A 21,998-nucleotide genomic window follows, 5' to 3' on the forward strand; every position below is an offset into this window, starting at 1 on the left:
GGAAAGTGTTATTTCCATTTCCCCCCTCCTCACTTGAATGCAACAAAGCGCGGTGGCGAATGCCTGTTTCCGTCAAGCTATGATCGACTGACTTAACTGACCAATCAGCGTGGCCACTATAATATCTTTAGCCAATCATCCAAGTCAAAATAGCATATCGTCCAATCAGAATCAAGACGCGATATTCTTATTCGGTCGTAGCCCCGCGGTAGACGGTGGAAGATGAATGAAGTTATTAGCTAGCAGCGACAACATTCCAGTCATTAATATGTAGCAACAAGAAACAAAGGAATAATAAAGACAAACGTTAAGCTGCTTAGATGTTATACCTTCTGTTTTGTGCATGCTTGCAACCTAAATTAAGCTACGAATCCAGTTGGTCGCAGAGCAACCTTAGGCTTGCTAATAACAGTTAGCATGTACGGAAAGCAGTCACTTGGGGTGGATGCGATATTGAAACGGCCAGCTGAATCAACTTGCAACACATCATCTCGAGAGGGTAAATTTAATAAGCTTCAGTTAATTATTGCGTCTGCAATAAATAAGTGTTAGCTTATTACTGTCAAGATGGCTCTGGTGCAGTCTATTTACTGGCTTGTTGATGTTTCGTTAAGAAAAAGTAATGTAAAACGTGAAAGGCTGTTTTGGAAACTTAGCATATTTGGTGTCGGTTGTCTAGCTAAACTTTTAACGTTACTAGTCCTCGTGTGCTGTTTTTCCCAGTATTTCTTGTAAACAGTATATTATTGTCCAACCTGACCTTATGTCACTCATACAGGCTGATGCAACAGTGGCATCATGTACCCGAGCTTTAACACCCCCATGAAGCTTAGCTACAATAGCAGCAGCATCACCGAGCTGCTGGGTGCGCTGTGTGACTGCAGTCTGTCTGGAGTCTCATGGAAGCGACGTGCCCTGGGAGGAGTTTCACGAGAAGGTTTCCGCAAGTCTCTCAAGAAGCGCGCCTATGGTGCCCTGCTATCTAAGCTCTTTCAAGATGGCACCAAAGGGTCTACTACAGGACAGAGTGCCACAGCTAATACGCCCCCCAGAAACAAAGTCCTGATGATATGTTTTGACTTGCGGGTGGCAGGGTGCAGGGAGGAAGCAGAAAGGTTGGAGGACCAGCTGGAGATGTTGCTGGATGGAGAATCCTCTGGCCTGAAAGAATTAGACGCTGTCCTCGAGCTTCTAGTACACCTAGCTGGTTCAGCGCCTCCTCCCCCTACTACTTTTAGCATGGACTATATGAGAAGAGAGCGGCCTGTGTTGCGAAGGTCTCAACCCTGGGCCTACCAGAGTGAGGAACTGCAAAGGCTAGAAGCCCATGCATGGGGCTTAATGTGTGGGGAGGAATGGGGAACATTGGAGAGTTTGTGTGGAACTCAGAGACTGATGGATGCTCCTCCAGGTACAGGGCTGCTGGCTCTGAGGACTAACCTGGAAGTAGAGGAAAGATTTGAGAAAGAGACTAGGATGACACTGTTTGGAGCACTGCAGCACACTCGCACTTCAGATATGGACATAAGACTGGACCTGCCTCCTGTTCCCAGTAATATTGATGTCACTGGGCTGGCGATCAGGGTAGGAGACTGGTTTAGTCTAGTATTGATTCTAAACCACGTTGTTTAATTTGAGATATTTTATAATAGTAAGATCAATCTTAGACCGAGTTTGAATGCTCACCCATCTTGTTTTTTGTTTGTTCAGGTTCCTCCCTGCTTAGATCAGTCAGAAGATGAGGGCTTTCAGTCAGCCTCCAACCTGACCCCAGATTCTCAGTCGGAGCCCAGCTCAGTTCCAGACATTGACGTATGGGAAGCAGTCCGCACATTTGAGCCTGGAAGATGTCGCTGTTGGGAGTCTATCGGCTGGTAAGTGACACGTCACTTGTGTTGTAGAAATTTGTGTTGATTCTAAATGACTTAAGTCATTTGCTAAGGGATGCAACTACCAATTGTTTTCATCCCTGGTGTTGAATATTTTTAACTGAATAATCTTTGAGACTGTAAAATGCAAGTTGTCAGTTTAAGATGTCATCCACTTGTTTGTTTGACTATAAGCCCAAACCCAAAGATATTTTTTATAGAGTGGTCTAAAACAGGTATGATGTGTGACTCATCAGTTTTTTTTATTTTTTATATCTATTTTCAATGATGTGGGAAGTCAGTTCCAGGCAGGGAGAGATCTTACAGTCCTCAACATTCAGTTTGTTCATGGAATTGGAGCAGTCAAATAACTACTGCTCTTTCTTTTCATGTAATATACCTAGGTAGGGACCATTCCATAATAATTTTATTTAGGATAAACGTGGTGTATTTTTTTCAAATGAGATTATCCATAAATAAAAGGAAGACTAGATTTTAATTTTGGCCTCCAGAGCAGCATGTAGTCATATATTTAGTTTTACTCTCCCCTTCTAGAACAAAACATCAAATGCCAATCTGTTTCTTCCATTAGCCCACCAGGAAAAAGGGAGTCTCTCTATCTAACAGAAGGAGGAAGGGAAGTCTTCGACCAGTTGTATCGTCTGTGGGAGGGAGAGATGAGGGTGTTGAGCACTAGTACACCTTCTCCTATACTCCTTCTGCCCCTGGACTCTCAGACACAACTTGTGTCTGACCTCCTCAACGTGCTGATTGGTGTGGCATCTACAACCTTCCCTCTTAACCAGGTACTCTTGATTATCTTAATTAATCAGTCACTGAAATGCAATAAAATGCAGCTGATTTGCTGTTTTAGGGCCCCATCAAACGGAAGTAATAAAAGTAGTGAATGGAGTCGTGAAAGCTCATTGACAGCATGCAATTACTAAAAAACTAAGAGAAGGCAATTCTAAAGAGTATCAGTGGGCAATTTGCGCATGTATGATAAAACACACCCAGCTGATTCATAAAAGCACTTTAACTTCAAATAATGAAGAAAACACAAAGGCCTGACATAATCCATTAAATGATGAAGAGATTAATGAAAAGATTCCTAACACCAGAGGAAAGATTCTAAGGGACTCTTCTGTTGCTTCACTGCTTTCCATTAGCTTTTATACTTTATTATTATTTATAGTCATCTTTTAACTCCATCATTTGAAGGTTCATTCCCTTGTTTGCTTTCTGATCCCTAAAGGATCGGCAGTGGGGATAATGTAATGAAAACATACACAGTTGAACACAATATAATGGAATTCAATGGCTGCACAAGCAGGCTCTACTTTTGTGATGACTAAAGTTTGTTGATATGATCAGAGAAATGTTTATGAAACACATTTGCAACCTTTGAGGCTTTGGTTTGTGGTAGCGCAAAAATATTGTCTGTGTTTGTCCCCCCAGAAGAGTGCTGTCTAGGAACTTTGTGTCCAGTTCTAATAAAAGAACCATGGGAAGGACAAAAACCTGACAAACACCTGATTATACAGCATATTGCAGTTAATAAAATAACACCACCAACCATGCCTTTAGAAATCACTATGGAGGTGACTCTCTGACACCTGTGACAAAAATTCAATATTGCACTTTACAAAGACGGTCTTTGCTGCAAGGCTCTTTTTATTGGATATATTAGACAGAACACTTATTCAATGTATTTCTTCCACCATCTGTATATGTCTAATCATCTTCTCAGAATGTTCATTTTGATGTCAGACCTGGTGTGTGCGTTTCTGGAGCCTCCCCCGAGAGCGTGTCTCGTCTGTTGGGGGAACTAGCCCTGTATGGCACTTACTACTTGAGGCTTAGCCGCTTCTCTCTGCAGAGTGCTGACAAGAAAGGCCTAGTCTTTCAGGTATGTTCATATAATTCTTGTTAATGCCATTTGGACTCCACATTTTATCTTTCACTCATTTGCTGCATAACCTAATTGCTTTGTAACAAATCCACTCTACCTTGTTGTAATACATTTGGCAACAAAACCGAAAAGAGCTAAAGCAAATGTAAACTCCTGAGACAAATTGCTCCCAGTACAAATGTGGATGTTAGCAGTCAGCAGAAATTGACCAAGAGGCCCTGAATTAAAGTCCTGATCCCTGTTATATCCCCAGAAGGTTTGTGATTGGCTGCTAGTTCTCAGATTTGCTAGCTGGGAGGACCTATAACTGAGGCCTTCAGAGTCTAAGGAGCAGTTAGACATTCATACATGGGGGAGAACACCAGTATTGTATGATATAAGTGTACATAGTAAAAGGTTTTCTATTTTATTTTACTTCTAGGCTTTTACAGGGGGTCTGCGAAAGTATCTGCATTACTACAGGGCTTGTGTTCTTAGCACGCCACCCACCCTCAGCCTTTTGACTATTGGCTTCCTCTTTCGGAAAGTTGGTCGCCAACTCAGGTGAGGCACAAAAGGTTATTTTCTGCAAGTGTTAATTTCAGACTTTTGAACCTCAAGCCAGTCTAGTAACCAGTGCAGTCGTGTCCTGACAGAGGGGACCTTGATCAGATCAAAACATTTCTGCTTTCTTTTAATCTAAGGTACCTGTCAGAACTGTGCTGTGTAGATGGGCCTTTGGGTGCAGGCCAGGCTACCTTCCCTGTGGTGAGTGCTCCTTTATCTGCAAACTGCAATATGTCATCCATCACAGCTGTGTTTAGCCTATCAGATGGTATTTCAGCTCAATGCCATGTGGTTCTCCTCAGGGTGTTAAACTGCTGTCCTACCTGTACAATGAAGCACAGAATAACTGCAGCAACGAGAACTATCCAGTCCTGCTGTCGCTGCTGAAGAGCAGCTGTGAACCTTACACACGGTCTGTAGGCATGCTTCTTAAACAGACGCGTGATCCAAAAACAAAATCATATCAACCGAGGACATGACTTCAGTTGATTGTTATGCAGAGCTTGCTATATTGATCTCACCTCTCTGTGACAGTTTTTCCTGTGCTTCACTTAGGTTTGTGTCTGAGTGGGTGTATAGTGGTGTGTTTCGAGATGTTTATGGGGAATTCATGATCCAGGTCAATGAGGAGTACCTCAGCTTTAGAGGTGAGGCGACACACACACCCATATGCTGTCGCATAAACACTTTGGCTTCAGTCAGCAGGTTCAGAAAATGAAAAGCCTGCCAGACAGATTGTCTAGCAGAAAAAAATGGATTTCATTACAGCCTTTATTGCCTGGTTGGATTTGTCCTTGTGTCTATAAAGGATGTCATGAAGTTATTGGATGATAATCAGTGGGAAACAGAATCAGCTACCACAGCTGCAGGGACCAAAGCCTTCTCTGCTCAGTTAGCCAGAGGGACAAACACAAATAAATATTTTTCCTTTATTCTTTTCGGTTGATACATGCTGGCTAAAATAACATAGGTTATGAAATAATTTTATATTATTTTTTACATGTCATCTCTTGTAATTACTCCTGACAAATGTGGACAGGCTGAGAATTTTTTTTTCAGTCCAATTAATGAGTAGCATCCGTAAAGAAAGGTAAAGTTGAGAGGGGAGGGGTATAGACCCATCTGTAAACAACAGGAACTGCCTTACTGCCTACTGTCTCATTCCTCAACAAATGGATGAGGAGTTGTATTTTCAAATACAGTAATAAAACTGTACCATAACCCGCCAAATTAAAAAATGATTATATTTTGTGTCCTAATAATTAGCTACAGCTAAGCTGAGTAATGATCAATTAAGTCCTATTCCCCAAACAAGTACACACTGTAACTGCTGCATTTTGACAAGGTTCCAAGTATGGTTCTGTATGAATCATTATATCCTGTCCAAATATTGTATGTCATGCAACACCCCACACAAGGTCACACCATCACCTCGCCTTTGTCTGGCTAAGAGGTTCATTTGCTCATCTGCTACACCTCATCAACTCTTGCATTGAACCTCTGTGCTTCTCGTTCCTGCTTTTTGGAGGACACACAAATGTCATTGTTCTCCTCGAAGTCCATCAGCCAGGCAAGCAATCAGTGACTAAGCTTTCTTGGCAAGCCGCAGGCTTTCTGTAAAGAGCTCTGGAAGCTTGGTGCATTCATGTTCTCTTATGCTTTTTGCTTAGGATCACTGAGCTAAGCGCTAACAATTTCCAAGTGTTAATTCAAGCGGCCAGAGTTTTGCTATGCCCCGTAAGTCATACTAACAAGGAAAAGTTTTTGCCCACCACAGGCTGGGTACCCCGCCACCAATATTACTTTTTGTATTACTTTACTTTTGTATACTCTTTGAATTTCTGCAGACAAACACTTCTGGGTTGAGGGCTACACTCTAATCTCAAAGGATGTGGAAGATTGTGTTCCGGCCTTCTTGAGACACATTGCCAATGACGTTTATGTCTGCGGAAAGACCATCAACCTCCTCAAGATCTGTTGCCCACAGGTTTGTTTTGCACATTTACCAAAGTCATATGCATTCATATGTATATACAGGAGGGTAATATTACACAGATGAATGTTTAATTAGGATAAAGGTTAATATAACCTGTATTTTATTCAGTGCAAAGGGAAATTTGACAGTTATTAGCAGTGGATAAATGAATCATGCAAAATGTTAATCCTTAAGATTAGGCTAACATATTTGATTTGTTTGTCTTGGTGTCACGAGCCATTCAGTGTACTGTGTTGGCTTAGAGACCCACACAGCAGCTCAGACATCAACCAACAGACACTCCACATATTAAAGACCCGCCACAACAATGTTTCTGCTCATTTGAAAATCCATACTGCCCGCAATGGTGGGACAAATAATCAATACAGCATTGTATGGGGATGCATGTTCCCGTAAATTGTTATCCATACACTGTCATCAATTTTGTGATAGAGTTTGTTCTGTTATTGGGGCAGAAGTGTTTTCATTATTTTTAACTTTAAACTGTTGAGTTTTCTGTCACTGTCGACAGATTTCTTTCTTTGTCATAGAGGCATCATGCCACGATAAAGAGTGTAGAGACTAGTGATTTAGTCGAATCCACAGGAATTGATCTGCAGCCATTTTGATTATGTATTTAGAGTAATCCAGCAAGTCATCTTTAGAAAGTTGGAACAAGGGAATGGTTGGCATTTTTTTTAAATAAATTATTTATTTATTTGTTTGTTTGTTTAGCAGCATGTGTTTGGGTTGGGGTTTACTCTGTAGACCTATAAAGACAACACCCTGGACTTGTAACATGTGGTGTTTAACCTTTTTTGTCCTGATAGTATTTTTTTATATAAATTAATAACTAATTTCATACATAATAGCTAAATTGTTTTATAATGAAATGTTATAACATAATGAAACTGTTTTGCAGTTGTAAATTGGTCATTAGTTGCAGCTTGAAATAATTGTGTCTTTCTTTTTTCCCTATGGCTTATCAGTTGATTTATTACAATGTTATTATAGAAAATGTCCTTCACAGTTTCCCAGGATCAATTATCAAAATTGTTGTCTATACATTTTGTTTGATTCCTCACGTGGCTTTAAGCTTAGCATGGCGGAGAAGAGCAAAGTGTCAAGTCAAGCTTTGAAGTTTTTATGTGGTCTATTTGGCCTTAATTTTCTAATTCCTGTGTGACTTTCCTGCTAATTCACAAGCATATTATGCTTCTTTATGACTCAACCTCCCTGACCTGAACTGCAGGGCCTGTGGCAAATTCTGTAACCACAGTGTTTTTCTAAATAGTAATTTCCATTAACGTTGTTATTCTTGGAAAAGCTGCATGATGACTGTGAATACAGGAGAATGATAAAAATACACTCACTAATGTGTGTGCTATTGGCTAATAAGACAGTGTGGCTAGTGATAGTCTGTTTATTAAAAAATACATTGTGGCTATTTTCTGAACAACACCATGCAATGTACTGTGCTTTTTTTAGTTATTTATATTTTAAGTTGCTTTTCAGTTTTCAGCATTTACCTTTTTTAAAAAAAATTACATATAGAAAGTAGAGTACATAATGTAAAAAAAATGAGCAAAAATGAAGAAGCAATAGCTCAGACCAAAATAGACCTTTTTAATTAGTTTCAAATATATTACTAGGATAATTAATTAATTAATGGGAGTGTTTGCATTTCCTGTTACTTGATAAAACACTTGATAAAATTAGCCTCATGCATAGATTCAGTCTGTGTGGACAAGGTCAATGTTGGTTGTTGAAACTCTTTTTCATATCTCCTGAAAGGTTTAACTTTTAATTCTCACCCAATATGTAATTTTCTTACTTGTTATGTAATTATTTAAGCAATCTAGGGGCCAAGATCTTGGATTTCTGTTTTAGTCTTTGGAAGTAGTGTAATAAGATTTCTGCAAACATAGTTACATATTAGTCAGATGGAATTGGGATATATTGCTTACATCAGAAAAAAACATTTGGTTTAGGACCAAGGAGAATTTAAAAAATGTGCCTTCTTCTAAGCCACATGTGAAACAGGGTTTTGAGATTTGAGTTAAATTTGTGTAATTTGGACGGTGATGTAACACTGATGCAGAAAAGTTCATCTATACCTTTAATTCAAAGAAGATGTAACCCACTCTCTGCACAGGCCACTTCACAGCTTCTCATTAATTTTAATTGCTTATTTGATTCACTTTCTCTTTCTAGACTTTAAAAAAGAAACATTTTTGAGGGTGTATCTGCAAAAATGAGCTTCAGATGGCTTATAGTACATATTTAATTGTGAAGTTCATGTTCTAACATATGATTCACATCCATCAAATGTGAGAATAATCCAAATTAACTTATAAATCAGTGAATCTTCTCTATGGTACTAATGTTCTGGTAACTTGGGTCCACAGCATTATATCTGCTGGTCTGAGCTGCCAGTGCCTCGCATTGCTGTCACTTTCTCCCTCCAAGAGGTAGAGGAGATCGAAAGAGACTGTGCCGTGTACCGTGGACGCATGGAGAGGATTGCTAAACACAGTGCCATCAGCAGGGAGGAACAAGTACTGAGACACACACGCACACACGCACACACACACACACACACACACACACACACACACACACACACACACACAATGTCATGGAGTCTTATGTTTCTGTAATGTGTTCTTCTAAGGTTTGAGCTTTAGTTATTATTTCTTCTTGGCTGTGTGTAAGAACTTTGGTCAAATTTACATAAAGAGAGATATGTTTCATGCAGAATGAATGTTAAAACATGGGCAGTAATCATGGTGTATTACTTTAATAAAGACACTATTATGTCTGCTAGGTGACTTTAATGGATTTTTAAAAATCAAAGGAAGTCTGCACTTCTGGAAGGTAAAGTGGCAAACCTGCAGTAAGACAAGTCATTACACAGGTTTTGTCCCCTAAGACAGAGAGAAAGGTGGGTGGGAGGGGGGAGTTCTTTTTCTACATAACATGATCCATGATTGTGACACAGCCCCTCAAGTAGTGAGAATTCCAGCAGGAAGTCATTAAAATGGTGCAGCCAAAGTCTGAAGCTTGCACGCTGCATGATTAAGTGTGACACCCTGGTTTGTATGGCCTGTGCAGTGTGTGGTGCTAACTGGCAGAGGTAAAGGCAGGTGAAGTGAGGTACAGAGCTGTTGCATAGATCTTTGTTAATCATCTTCTTGTCTGTCTATTGTTAGGCTCTGCGAACAGAGAGGGCACGCCAGGAGCTGATCAATCAGGTCAGGGAGTCAGCAGCCAAAACTCTGGAGAGCATCCGGGGTTAGTGCTTCACACACACACACACACACACACACACACACACACACACTCTGCATGTATAATTTATATAATGCTTGATGTTCATGCGCACCCCAGTCCTGCTGAGTACACTTTAACAAATGGCTCTGCTCTGAGTGTAACCCACACTTCCTTGTTGACTCTTCACTACCAGAGCTTTCTTGAGGTCTTTTCATTCCTCTCAGGAGATCAGCAGAGATGCACAGGCGTATTTGCAATGAGGAATGTTTTGAATGGCTTCCAGTCCTACGGGCTGTGAAATCTAATCATCACTCGCACAGTTTAGCAAACTCCTCACATCATTTCTTCATTCAAAGTGTCTAGCAAAGTTTGGGAGGTGGGGAATGTGGTTGATTTGGGGACTATCTGCCTTGAATGCACTGTGTGTTTCTTGGCATATGCATATTTGTGTGAGGCAGATGGTGAAGTTGTTTTCCGTGTGTGCATATAAGAGAACCAAGATGTTACATACTTTTCTATGTGGTAAGCAGCCTACTGTTATCTACCTTGTTTCCTGTAGGGCACCAGGTGTCACAACGTCTGGCTGAGGAGGCCAGAAAAAGGGAACGTTTTGAGGAGCTGAAACAGCACCTTGAGCAAGAACAAGAGGTGGGTGGGTATGAGTGGATAAGTGAGGAGAAGAACAAATGTTGTGTGTGAATTAAAGATTTTAATCTGCTTGTACGTGAGTATGACAAGATGTGAATATAGATGAAGAAAGACAAACAAAACCAGGCAGTTTGTTATAGAATTTCTGTATTTAAACATATAAAAGGCATTACACGTGTTAGATCAGACGTTTGGAAAATCGATTTTATACATTTCCACTACAGAATTTGTGGCACCATTTTGGAATTTGAACACAATGATTTCTGGTATGTGTATGTGTTTGGCACTAGTGGCGAAGTGCAGACAAGAAGAAGCAGGAGGAAGATGACTTCAGCTTTGCCAGAGAGCTGAGAGACAGAGAAAAGAGACTACAAGCCTTGGAGGAGCAGCTTGAGCAAAGAGCCAGGTCTGACCACTTTTACGGCTGCTACTCGAAATGTAAACATTGTACTGATGATTGATTAATCTCTGTTCAATTTTATTTAATCTACAATATATTAACTGTCATTGTGCAAACATGATGGGACATCAGCGCCATCCCTGTGGGATATTTAAGTGGCTGGCCATTTCATTTGGGATAAGGGTGTGATGCCATGAGCAGTGACAACATGAGCAAATGTTATCAGAGCCTGTAATGTAATGTTCCTCGTAAGCACTTGCACATGAAATGCAGGTAGAAGGAACAGTGAATGCTTAATGGTTTGCACTCAAATTTAAATATAAATTATTCATTATTCAAATGAGACATGCTATTAGTATTTATTGGAACAGCCGACTTGTGTAGAGAATTACTTGAGTAAGTCGACATGTAGGAAGCAATGTGCATGGAGTTATAACATTTTGCTGTCCTTCTCCTAATTCAGTACTAATGTGATGATACCAATTGTGGATAATGGATTGGTGGAATTTTATCGCATTTTTTATACGTTTTTTTGCAATAATACAGTGCTTAGAAATGATGTAGTTTCTGTTTCCAATTTCCTCATTTTCAATATATGATTGTTTCCTTTGCATTATATAACTCTAAACTAAATACCTTTTTGTTTTTTTAGCACTTGGTGAGATAAAATAATGCATTTAAAGATGTCACTTTTGATTCTGGGTCATTGGGACATAGACATTTTTCACAATTACGCATTTTTGACCAAATAATTATACAAGAAAATAATCGATAGCAAGAAAAAAGTTCTACACGATGTTAATCCTTGGCTGAACTTGCCTTTGGTGCAAGTTGCCGACCATAAGATGATCAGCTAAATTGTTTTCTTGTGTGTCTCTACACTCAAATTGTAGGAAGGAGCTGATTGCTCAGTACAGCCGCCTTTCAGAGGAAGCAGCCCGCAGAGAGAGAAGGGCCATGTGGCGGGTGCAGCGAATGAGACTTGATGAAGCGCGTGCTCAGTTCTTCATGCGTGACAGGCAGCAGATTCAGGTTGTTAAAAAAAAACCTAAAAAGACATAAAAAACACATTCGGATAACAAGCCAAAAATCGTTAAAGTATTTAATTATTTGAGGTAAAGGAAGTGTAAAGAATTTTAACCAAAGGTTTTATGACTTGTTGCCAGGCAATACTAGAGCAGTATCCCTTAGGCCAGGAGAGACCTCCTATGGAAGTGTTGGCATCTGTTCTCCCAGCTAAGCAGGCTGTAGCACAACTAGCACTGGTATGTGACCACACTGGATCTTGAATGCTAGCTCCATTGATTGATTGACACATTTATGCCTCTCAAGTACTTTTTTTCTCTTACAGGAATCTCCCACACAGGAGCTGTCTGGACAACAGCCACATAAAACTCAAGAATCTCATATGGTATCGCCACAAACTGACCTGTCCTCCTTCACCCTCACTTCCCTTACCGCAGAGCCTGCTCTCATCACTGAAAACGTTGATATCACGGATTTTCTCCCAAAGTCTCCAAATCCTGACGGTCAGCAAGTGGATATAGCCCTACAAGAGATTGGCTCTAACCTACCTGAGGCCTGCCCTACAGCACAGCTAGTTGACTATGACTTCAGTGCCCCCTTTAGTCCACTTGAGGGTATCACTGGCCAAGCACCAATGCAGCCCCGACCTCACTGGGGACCTGCAGTCCAGCCTGGTTTCATTCAAAACCACCCCTCTTTGTCTCACATCACCATAGGAGAGAACATGTTTCAAGTTCAGAAGAATGTTCCCAAAGCCGACCCCTTTGGTCATGCCTCTAAGTCCAGTTTTACACCAGGCCAGCACACCCCAGGAGATGCATCTAAAGCCAGTATGAATACACATCTCTCTCAAGCCTTAGTGCAGCCTCAAGATGGTAGTTGCTCAAGCACAGACCGAAAGCAAGAAGTTGCCTCTATGCCAGAAGAAGAGACTGAAATGAGGATCTCAGAAAGTGAAGTAGATTTAAAAGATGAGAGTAAATCTGTTGAGCTTACAAAAGAAGATGATGTAGTTGACACTTCCATTTCTACTACTCAAGAGCAAGACCTTAATGGTGGCAATAAAGTATTGACTAGAGTCTCTGACTGTAGTTTGGCTAAACCACTTGAGGCAGATACTGAAGATCAGACCTCAGATGCTCCAGATAACACTGGTGAAAATATTTCTTTAACAAAGATTCATGGTCATGTCTCCAGTGTACACCTAATGGCTGAAGAGTTGGTTTCAGATGTTGTTGCCCCTCAACCTTCACATATCATTCACGGACATGTCTCTGATGCACACATCAAGATTGGACAGTTTGTATCAGAGGAAACCGCTCATCTGTCATTACCTAACATTCATGGTCACACTTCAGATTCACACATTAAGGTTGGAGAAAATGTTTCCAAAGTTGATGCACCTCTAACTTTTCCCAGTGTTCATGGTCACTCTTCTGATTCTCACATTAAACTTGGAGTAAATGTTTCTGATTTTGTTGCGCCTTTTCCCACCCCAAATGTCCATGGTCATGCTTCAGATTCCCACATCAAAATTGGGGAGCTTGTTTCAGATGTAGGTGCACCACTTCCCACTCCTAGTATCCATGGGCACTCTTCTGACTCCAATATAAAAGTGGGTGAGTTTGTGTCCAATGTCGCTGAAGCAAGGCCTCGTTGGAGTAAGCATGGACATACCTCAGACTCCACGCTTCAACAAGGCTGTGTAGTGTCTGGAGTGGAACCAGCTCTGTCCCCTTTGCCTGGAAGCTCTTATGGTCACTCCTCAGATTCAGTGTTAGGGATTGGATGTTTAGTCTCAGGAGATGAACCAGAACGTTCCCCTCTACCTGGTAGTGCTTATGGCCATTCTTCAGACTCCAATTTAGGCACTGGATGCATTGTTTCCAAAACGGAACCACTTCGATCACCTCTACCAGGCAGTGCCTATGGCCACTCCTCTGACTCAGCACTGGGTGTAGGTTGTGTGGTGTTGGGTTCGGAGCTGCAGTCCTCTGCACTACCTGGCAGTGCTTATGGCCATTCATCAGATTCTTCACTTGGAATTGGATGTGTGGTGAAAGGCAAAGGCACTAGAGATCAGCAAAAAACAGTGGCCGATGAAGAAAATAAAGGTACGTTATAAATATTGTTTAGTGTAGAAGTAATATTGTGATTGCACTTACATTTACTATGTTGTCACTTTTACATTGAGATGTCTTTAAAAAATGTAAAAATAAATTAAATATAGTATCTGTAGCTCTGACTCTGTGGTGTTAGGAATAGTGCAAACAAATAGGATGTCACTGAAACTCAGTTCTATTTATGTATCTTGCTCCTTTTTTTTTTTTCTTTTTTTTCTTTTTTAAGGTTCTAAGCCCGAAAGCCCTGGTGAGCAGCTGTTAGAGGGCATGGGGTCCTGGGCAGCCAGCTTCAGTATGTCCCCTGGAGAAAAGTCTGAGAGGGAATACCTCTTTGCTTTGTCTGCGCAGTACCAGGTGGAACACTATGAAGACTGCTACAACCTGATGGGTTAGTTGAAAACATTTGACTGGTTCAAAATGAATGGTTGTAGATATAATGTTAGGTAATTTTTAGCTAATAATAACAGAATATAATATAGTTAAATTGATATTTAAAATCTTAATGTGACTAAAAATTACTATGGTGTTTCTTACTTTCACATTGTACAAATGCGAAACTATTTCTGATTTGGTCTTGTTGATTTGGAGAATGTTTACTGATAACTTTCTTGTTTGTGGTTTGATGCCTGCTGCTATTACGAATTCAAGTGCATATTGTTTATTTGACTATCATTAGCATATAAATGAATACTCTTATAGCTGAATTGGAATTAGAAGAGGATCCAAAACAGAACTTTGAGGAACTCCACATTTTAAGTTAATGGGAATAACAGACATTTTTATACAAGTACAGTGACAGATTAGTTTCCTACTGACAATAGGAAAATGTAAAAACCAGTTTATTAGTGTTGTAGAGTATACAGTGGTAGGTCATTGAATACATTTTGTTATTAATAATTCACATGGGCTTCTATCATAAAAAATAGTCAGATTAAATTAATTAAATTCAATAATTATGTCTCCTAAAATTGACAGTTTTGGAACTGTCCAAAACTGTTTTTGCTGTCTGTCCAAACCCAGTAATCGTAGGCTAAAGTACAAGTTGACCTCAAAATAATTAAATGAGCACTTTAGAATTAAATAGTATATATTGAAGAAGATGAGCAATTCAAATAGCAGAGAAATTAAAATGATGCACCTAATTGTGAAGCTTCCTTGATGTAAATTAAAACAAGCTTTTCTTTTTTTTGTGTGTGTCTTTTTACATATTCAGGAGTGATTTATTTCCAGAGGCTGTTGAATATTTTCTCCATCAGCCAGCACAGAGGTTGCATAAAAAGCAGTGATATTTCATAAACATATTAAGTCTGGTTTATGTTTTGCTGGGATGCATCATGGCTCGTTGAAGTAACATCCTTTTCCACTCTACGTTTGTAGTTCGGTCATGCTCGTATTATTCATGCCTGCTTCTGTGAAATCAATCGGAATCTACTCAGCCAAATACATCTTCCACACCACTGATCAGTCAGGAGCCCTAATTATTTAGGCAGTGTCAGAAGTAAAGAAGGTACGGAGGGAACATGGACAAAATAGTTTTCAGCTAATTTCAAATTAGCTTTCAAATTTGCCATCCATTGTGAAGCTTTTATATTCTGTCTTTGTTGATTTTTGTCAGGCATACGTTGTACTATAAGGCCATTGTAGGCTGCAAATGTTTAGAGTAAGAAATCCAGCAAAAATATAGCATTGTCCATTTTTATATATTTAATTATTTTTTGTTTTTGTTTTTGTTTGAAGTCATATAGCACTATGTATGTCATCTCACACTCTCATAGCTTCATCCCCCGAGTGTCAGCTGCTGAAGCAGGTAATCCGAGGCCCATGGGGCCTTCCAATGGACCCCACACTCCGCAGAGCCACTGACACCACTGCTGTCCAACTCAGCGAAATGGTTTCCCTGCCAGTTCTGATAAAACACTCTGTTACTGCCCCGCTCATCACACAGTAAGTGTTTGTCTCGTGAATGCTGCCAGAGGAGAGGGTCTGTTTGTTACTAGACATATTAAATTTGGAGGTTGTTGTATAGAAATATAAGTTTGATGTGTCTGAAAAATGCATATGCATATTTTTCCTGTACAGTCTAATGCTTGGTTTAGAAAAATGCAAGTGTGAGGTTTTTCACTGATCTCTTGTCATTTTTCTGCTACTTCAAACCACTTAAACTGTAGCTAAGCACATAGTCTGCACTGCAGGAATAATTTAAATTCTCATTACCTTCCATCTTTGTAGGATCCTTTTTCTGTTTGAAATTCCATCAGTACTCCAGACAAGCTTGTCAGTCTTCACCTACAATGTGTGTGCATACTATGCAGTTTAGCCTTTGTGTTTAAAGAAATGGCTTTCTCATCCCTTTCTGAACACACCGGTGTTGCACTTTATTTGGCACTGAAATTCATAACTCCAAAAGTTTTATTAACACATTTTTATGCCATCACCAGGTAGAGGAGTGGAGTTCTGCAAAGATTTTCACCTCTATTTTTATCTCTTACCTGCTGACTTTACAGTGGAAGAGAACCTTCCTTAAATCCCACTCTTATAAAAATGTGAATTGCATAGGAATATTTTAAAGTAATGAGATGGAGGAAGTTATCCGGAAAATGGAAAAAAAAATCCCCCATACATTCCCTGAGCTTTCTTCAGAGCTGATGTCTATCATTTCCACAGTCTGTATCAGATTTGCAAGTCAGCATCATTTTCAAGTCCTGATTGTTGTGCCATAACTTCTGTCTCCTTATCTTGGTCATTTTCTCATCTACCTTCCATCCCCAGTGTATCTCTGGTGAACAAGGCAGTTGTGGACTACTTCTTTGTGGAGTTGGGGGTGGAAAGACACTTTGAGGCGCTGCGCCATTTCCTGCTGATGGAGGATGGCGAGTTTGCACAGTCCCTTAGTGATTTGCTCTTTGAAAAGGTGATGTTCTTTCACTGTTGCTGTCATCTTCATGCACATTGAGAATTGGGTGATTTATGATATTTTTCTTCAATTTAATACATTCTAAGCACAAGGCCAAATGTTCTGGTTTCCCACAATTCTAACCTTCTTTGAGTCCTCAGCATTGCATATAATTAGTGCTATCTAACCTTGTAAACGTAGTGATTTTATGCTTAAACTGCTAAATACATGCTGAATGATAAACTTTAGTGCTGGCTTACATCAAACCTAGAAACACAAAGTAGAGTAGTGTGTAGAAATGGCAGAGAAATAAACTAATCTCGAGTGCTGAACTACTGAGGTTTTCTTTGTACAAGCAAAACAGAACATTGTTTTAGCTGCTCTTATATTTCAGTATTAATGACAACTAATAATACCCGAAAGGTGTTGCTTGTACTAACAAGACCGAAGAGAGTTATCACCCAGCTCTGCAGTTCTCCTCAGCTCTAAAAAGTGTTTGAGCTCACTGTGTTTCGTCTCTTTGTTTTGGGTTTGTCACCTGCAACCTCACTATTTTGGGTAAGTCTCACCGCTCTTGTTAGCATAGTTTTCAGCTGCAGCAGAGAGCTGCCAAGGATCAACCAGCAGATAGACGAAGCTAGCGACTATTTTTAGCATCAGCTAGCATCTGAAGAGGAGTGCAGAAGTTAAGCGGCGGTGGAGACCAAAACAGAGTAAAAAGGAGTGAATATTCTACATATGAATATGATATGATATGCTTTTTTTTGCTGGATGCATGAATAAATTATTAGCTAAGGCGGTAGACATAATTTTATAGGAATGTAAACTTTATAATCTGTCTGTTTGCAGCACATGATGTATCACTGCCAAATTTGAAGACTAATGTCAAGCCAGAGATTCCTGGCATGAAATAACAGGCACAGCTTTCGCTAACACCTTGGTGCTGTTCTGCACAAACATTTATGGACATGTGACTCTTGAGGCTCATGAGACAGAAGGTTTTTGTTCCAGCCAAACACTACACCAGCTCATTTCACTGATTAGCACACCTTCAACTGACGAGGGAAATAATCATTGTAATCAGCTACTCGTAGTGTTTATTTGGAATGTAAACCTGCCAACTTCTAGGTCTTGAAAGCATCTGAAATGACAGGAGAGTCATCCGTGTTTGACCTTTGTCTATCTACCCATGTCTCCCCCATCTAGCTGGCCAGTGGGCAGACTCCCGGTGAATTGCTGACCCCCCTGGTCTTGAACTCCATCCTCAGTAAAGCCCTGCAGTACAGCTTACATGGAGACACCCCCTTGGCTAGTAACTTCACCTTTGCCCTTCGCTTCCTGCCAGAGACGTTCCACCCACACGCACCTGACTCCCTCAACTGCTTAGAGCTATGCTACAAGGTGAGGCAGTGTGTTTTAATGGAGTAGGTAACAGAGTCCGTATGCTTGCATGGGTGAGCTTGTCTCAGCGTGAGTGGCAGCTTGAATGTGACAACCTGTCATGTTTTGACAAACTGCTTTGGGTGTGGAAAATGAGCTTATCACGCACTTAAATGGTTGAACCTCATAGATTGATTGGACTTGGGTCTTTTCGATGACACGCACAGTGACTAATGCTGCACACATTGTCCTCTGCTCTTGTTCACTCCTGTGTTTGTCACCCTCTTGTCTGTCTCACGACGGCTTTCTTTCCTGCTTCATCACCCTTCCCTTTTTTTTCCTCCGTCTCTGGCTGTGGGTATTTTTCACTCTCTCCCCATATGTTTCCACATTCCTCCTCTGCCCCCTATCTCGCACCACTCTGTCTTCCCTTCACAATCCTCTCACCTCCTCTATCAACATCCCTGCACTCACACCTTTCTCCTTCCTTTCCCTTGCTTCATCCATCACTTTCCCTCTACCTGTTTTTCTTGACTCCTATTCCACTTTCCTTTGGTTTCTTTCGCACTCACTCCGTCACACCTTCACACTTTTTTTTTTTCTTTCATGTCATCTCCCAGGTGGACTGGCCATTGAATATAATCATCACGGACAGCTGCATGAACAAGTACAACCGTCTGTTCTCCTTCCTGCTACAGCTCAAGCACATGGTGTGGAGCCTTCGTGATGTCTGGTTCCACCTCAAGAGAACAGGTGAGAGGATGGGAGCTGTTGAACCAAACCCAGCTCAGACTCAATCTTACCTCTGAGGGAGACGAGTTAAGATTCTCCCTGTTGTGCTTCAGTTGTTTATGAAATATTCATAGAGGACAATGTTGCAATTCCTCTTTTTTATTTATACAAAGCACGTGTCATACCAGTGGGATTGTTGTAAAACGGTGCGCTTCACTGGGTTGGATAGTATTGATCAGTGAAAGCCTGTGTAGACTACATAAATAGATAATACTTTTTTTTTTTACTATTAGTATAAGTTATGAAAGTGAATGTAAACTTTGTCAATTATAGGATTAATTATGATCATGATGGAAATTGCAATTTAATACAAGGCTCAGCATGATGGTGTGATGAATTGATTTTTTTTTTTTTTTTTTTTTTTATTTGGGGGGGACTACAGAAAAAGCATATCCTCAGATATTTGGCAGGTGTAACTGGCAAATGTTTGGTAAGTTCCGTGTTTGTTTCCCTTAGCCCTGGTGAAAGGTGCAGGTCGCTCTGTCCAATTCCGTCAGCTGCAGCTATACAGGCATGAGATGCAGCACTTTGTCAAGGTGATACAGGGATACATCGCCAACCAGATCCTGCAAGTGTCCTGGAGTGAGTTCACAGCCAAGCTGGCCACTGCCAGTGACCTAGATGCCATCCACCGCATGCATGCAGACTACCTCAACAGAGCCATCTTCAGGTGAGGACTGGAACTAAGCAAGTGTGTATTCTAGCATTTCAATATCAACTTGCGGCTTGATCCCTTCAGGGGCCGCCACAGCGGAACACGTTCCGCACGTTGATTTGGCACGTGTTTTTACGCTGGATGCGCTTCCTGCTGAAACCTTCCCATTTTTGTCCAGGCTTGGGACCGGCACCAATGTTGCCCTTGGTGTCTGGGTGGGGCCACACTTGGTGGTTTGAGATTCAAACACGTTGCCTTCTGCATCCCAACCCAGTGATCTAGCACTAAGCCACCAGGCCCCACTTACATATTCTAGCATTGAGTACTACGCAATGCATGCTGTCATCAGTATGCACAAAATATGTGATACACTGATTTGTTACAAGACTATTTGTCCTTGTCTTCCCTTGAAAGCAATACATTTTAAACAAACCCCTTTTAGCAGTGAGTGATTACAGCTCTAGAGATTAAGAGTTATCACATTTTAACTTGTATATACCATATAAGGACAGGTGCAGATAATCTTGTAATCTCTCTGGCTGTATGCATAGACTGCATATAGTACTTGCTGTATACCCAAAAACTCATCACCTTAGTACTCGGAGTTCGTTAGAAGGCAGCTTTCTCTAGAAAGTCTACACTCATGCTTTTTAGCTTTAATATGATGACTTATATGCATAAGTATCCATCCCTTTTGTGGAATTTGTTGGTGATCGCCTGAATTAAAATTATTTTGTAGAATAAATTAGAACTTTAATAGTTTGAAGCCAGCAATGTTGCAGACATCATTCGGAAATCTCTTAATTGTAAGTTGCAGCACCTGTAAGTAGAGGTGTGTGTGTGTGTGTGTGTGTGTGTGTGTGAGCGTGTGTGTGTGTGTGTGAGCGTGTGTGTGTGTGAGCGAGCAAGAGAAGGGTCCCAAACTTTGTGTTTCAAAGGCCTCCCTGAAAAGTGTTGGTATAGGTAACAAATTTCAAGCTGCAAACCAAAAGAATGCAGCAAAAAATAAACTAACGATGGACTTTGATATAAAATCAAATCAATCTCCTTGTAACAAATTCATTAAAATTCCAGCTAGATCTGAGGCTAACTTCTGAACTCAATGAAGGATTTAATCTTATTAGGAGAGGTTGTCACTATGAAACTTTTGGGTGTTAAAATTCCAGCCTGTCTCACACCTTCATAGGGGTTTGCTGACAGAGAAAGCAGCTCCGGTCATGAACATCATCCACAGCATCTTCAGCCTGATCCTCAAGTTTAGGGCACAGCTGATTACACAGCCCTGGGACAGCCAACAGGGGGAGGCAATGCACCCCAGCTTCATTGCCATGCAGCAGTCGTACAACACCTTCAAGTATTACTCTCACTTCCTTTTCAAAGGTAAGGGCAGAAGATTGTTTCGGACTCAATTACATTGACATAACATGTAAGGAGATACAAACGTAACCCTAAACTACAAATAATAACAATGCACAGTCAATTAGTACAAATTTTCTCATCAAAAAAGTGACAAATGGCCAAGGGATGTATTTTAAAAAAGTTACAATAATGTTAATTACAATAGGGCAAAAGTTTGCATCTCCCTTGATAAATTAATTCAAAATTACTTGAAATATGATTTAATGTAGCACAATGAGTAAAAGAGCAAATTTAGCAGAATGGCTAAAAATTAGCAGTTCATATACAGTGTACTATTTAACTGTAATACAACAGATGCATTCATGTACTGTATAAGCATTAGTATGTTGCAGCTGGTAAAGGTAGAACCAGTTGTACAGTATTTCCTTTATATGATGAGGTAGCTTTATCTATAAAATGTTAATTTTGTATTATTTTGTAATTACAACTTCAATCTGCAAAGTAACCAAAGCTAAATATAGTGTATTGAAACAAACCTCGTTTAACTACAAAATAGTAGAGAAATCGATGAGTATGTGTGAAAGATAACAAATGTGTTTTTGTCTTTCAGTGGTGACTAAACTAGTGAACAGAGGCTACCAGCCTCATTTAGAGGATTTCCTTCTTCGCATCAATTTCAACAACTACTACAAAGACTCCTGAGCTGCATGTGTCTAAATTATACATGAGCTTAATTTTACAGTTTTTATTTGATATTAAATCATTGTGCAATGCATGTACCATAAGAATCCCTTAAGACAGTACTGATAATCATCATTTTTTTAATGTCTATCCAAAATACACTGATCTTTACCTGTACTGTATATACTGTTTTTGAACCCATTGGCCGTGTATATGCTAAAATGTATATGCTGCTGTTTGTAATTCAGATCAATCTATTGCTAACTAATGTCTCAAGTGTGCCTCCAGCTATGTAGATTTTAAGGGAATAAAAATTAAATGTCAATTATTAATAAATTCAGAAGCGGAAAGCTTTGTTTAATAAATGCTGTACACTTTGTCTATTTTTGAATTTTTTTATGATTTAAAGATAACACATTTACCCGAGTAAGACATTTTTTTTTAAAGTTTTTCGAAAACTAGGACAA

General features: G+C 40.1%; 1 protein-coding gene across 3 annotated transcripts; it reads left to right on the top strand.

The window, feature by feature from the left end:
* Positions 1–177: 177 nt before the first annotated feature.
* tubgcp6 (tubulin gamma complex component 6) lies at positions 178–21,910 on the top strand. Of its 3 annotated transcripts, XM_067500640.1 has the most exons (25): positions 180–499; positions 779–1,584; positions 1,711–1,874; positions 2,461–2,674; positions 3,619–3,777; positions 4,202–4,323; positions 4,464–4,527; positions 4,629–4,738; positions 4,882–4,973; positions 6,174–6,313; positions 8,710–8,859; positions 9,514–9,595; positions 10,134–10,222; positions 10,513–10,628; positions 11,516–11,654; positions 11,789–11,887; positions 11,974–13,762; positions 13,998–14,159; positions 15,547–15,715; positions 16,541–16,682; positions 17,871–18,065; positions 18,665–18,797; positions 19,293–19,506; positions 20,678–20,871; positions 21,461–21,910. In XM_067500640.1, exons 2-25 carry the CDS (start codon positions 799–801, stop codon positions 21,550–21,552), a joined length of 5,616 nt encoding a protein of 1,871 aa, XP_067356741.1. In that variant the 5' UTR covers positions 180–499; positions 779–798; the 3' UTR covers positions 21,553–21,910. The 3 variants fall into 3 exon arrangements, 2 of the variants coding, with proteins under 2 accessions (XP_067356743.1, XP_067356741.1); XR_010914129.1 differs by lacking the exons at positions 16,541–16,682; positions 17,871–18,065; positions 18,665–18,797; ... (1 more) ...; positions 20,678–20,871; positions 21,461–21,910 and adding exons at positions 14,985–15,038; positions 15,149–15,278 and having other exon boundaries at positions 178–499; positions 15,547–15,682; XM_067500642.1 differs by lacking the exons at positions 15,547–15,715; positions 16,541–16,682; positions 17,871–18,065; ... (2 more) ...; positions 20,678–20,871; positions 21,461–21,910 and adding an exon at positions 14,985–15,278 and having other exon boundaries at positions 178–499.
* The last annotated feature ends 88 nt before the right edge of the window (positions 21,911–21,998 follow it).

The sequence above is a fragment of the Channa argus genome, chromosome 4, assembly GCF_033026475.1.
Source record: "Channa argus isolate prfri chromosome 4, Channa argus male v1.0, whole genome shotgun sequence".
NCBI classification, from domain to species: Eukaryota; Metazoa; Chordata; class Actinopteri; order Anabantiformes; family Channidae; genus Channa; species Channa argus.

Bases quoted from the DNA above. Each gene is read 5' to 3' on its own strand.
- tubgcp6 (XM_067500640.1), top strand. From the start codon at position 799: ATGTACCCGAGCTTTAACACCCCCATGAAGCTTAGCTACAATAGCAGC. The intron at 11,655-11,788 runs GTTGTTAAAAAA...ACTTGTTGCCAG, and splicing joins GTGACAGGCAGCAGATTCAG to GCAATACTAGAGCAGTATCC. The intron at 14,160-15,546 runs GTTAGTTGAAAA...ACACTCTCATAG, and splicing joins AGACTGCTACAACCTGATGG to CTTCATCCCCCGAGTGTCAG.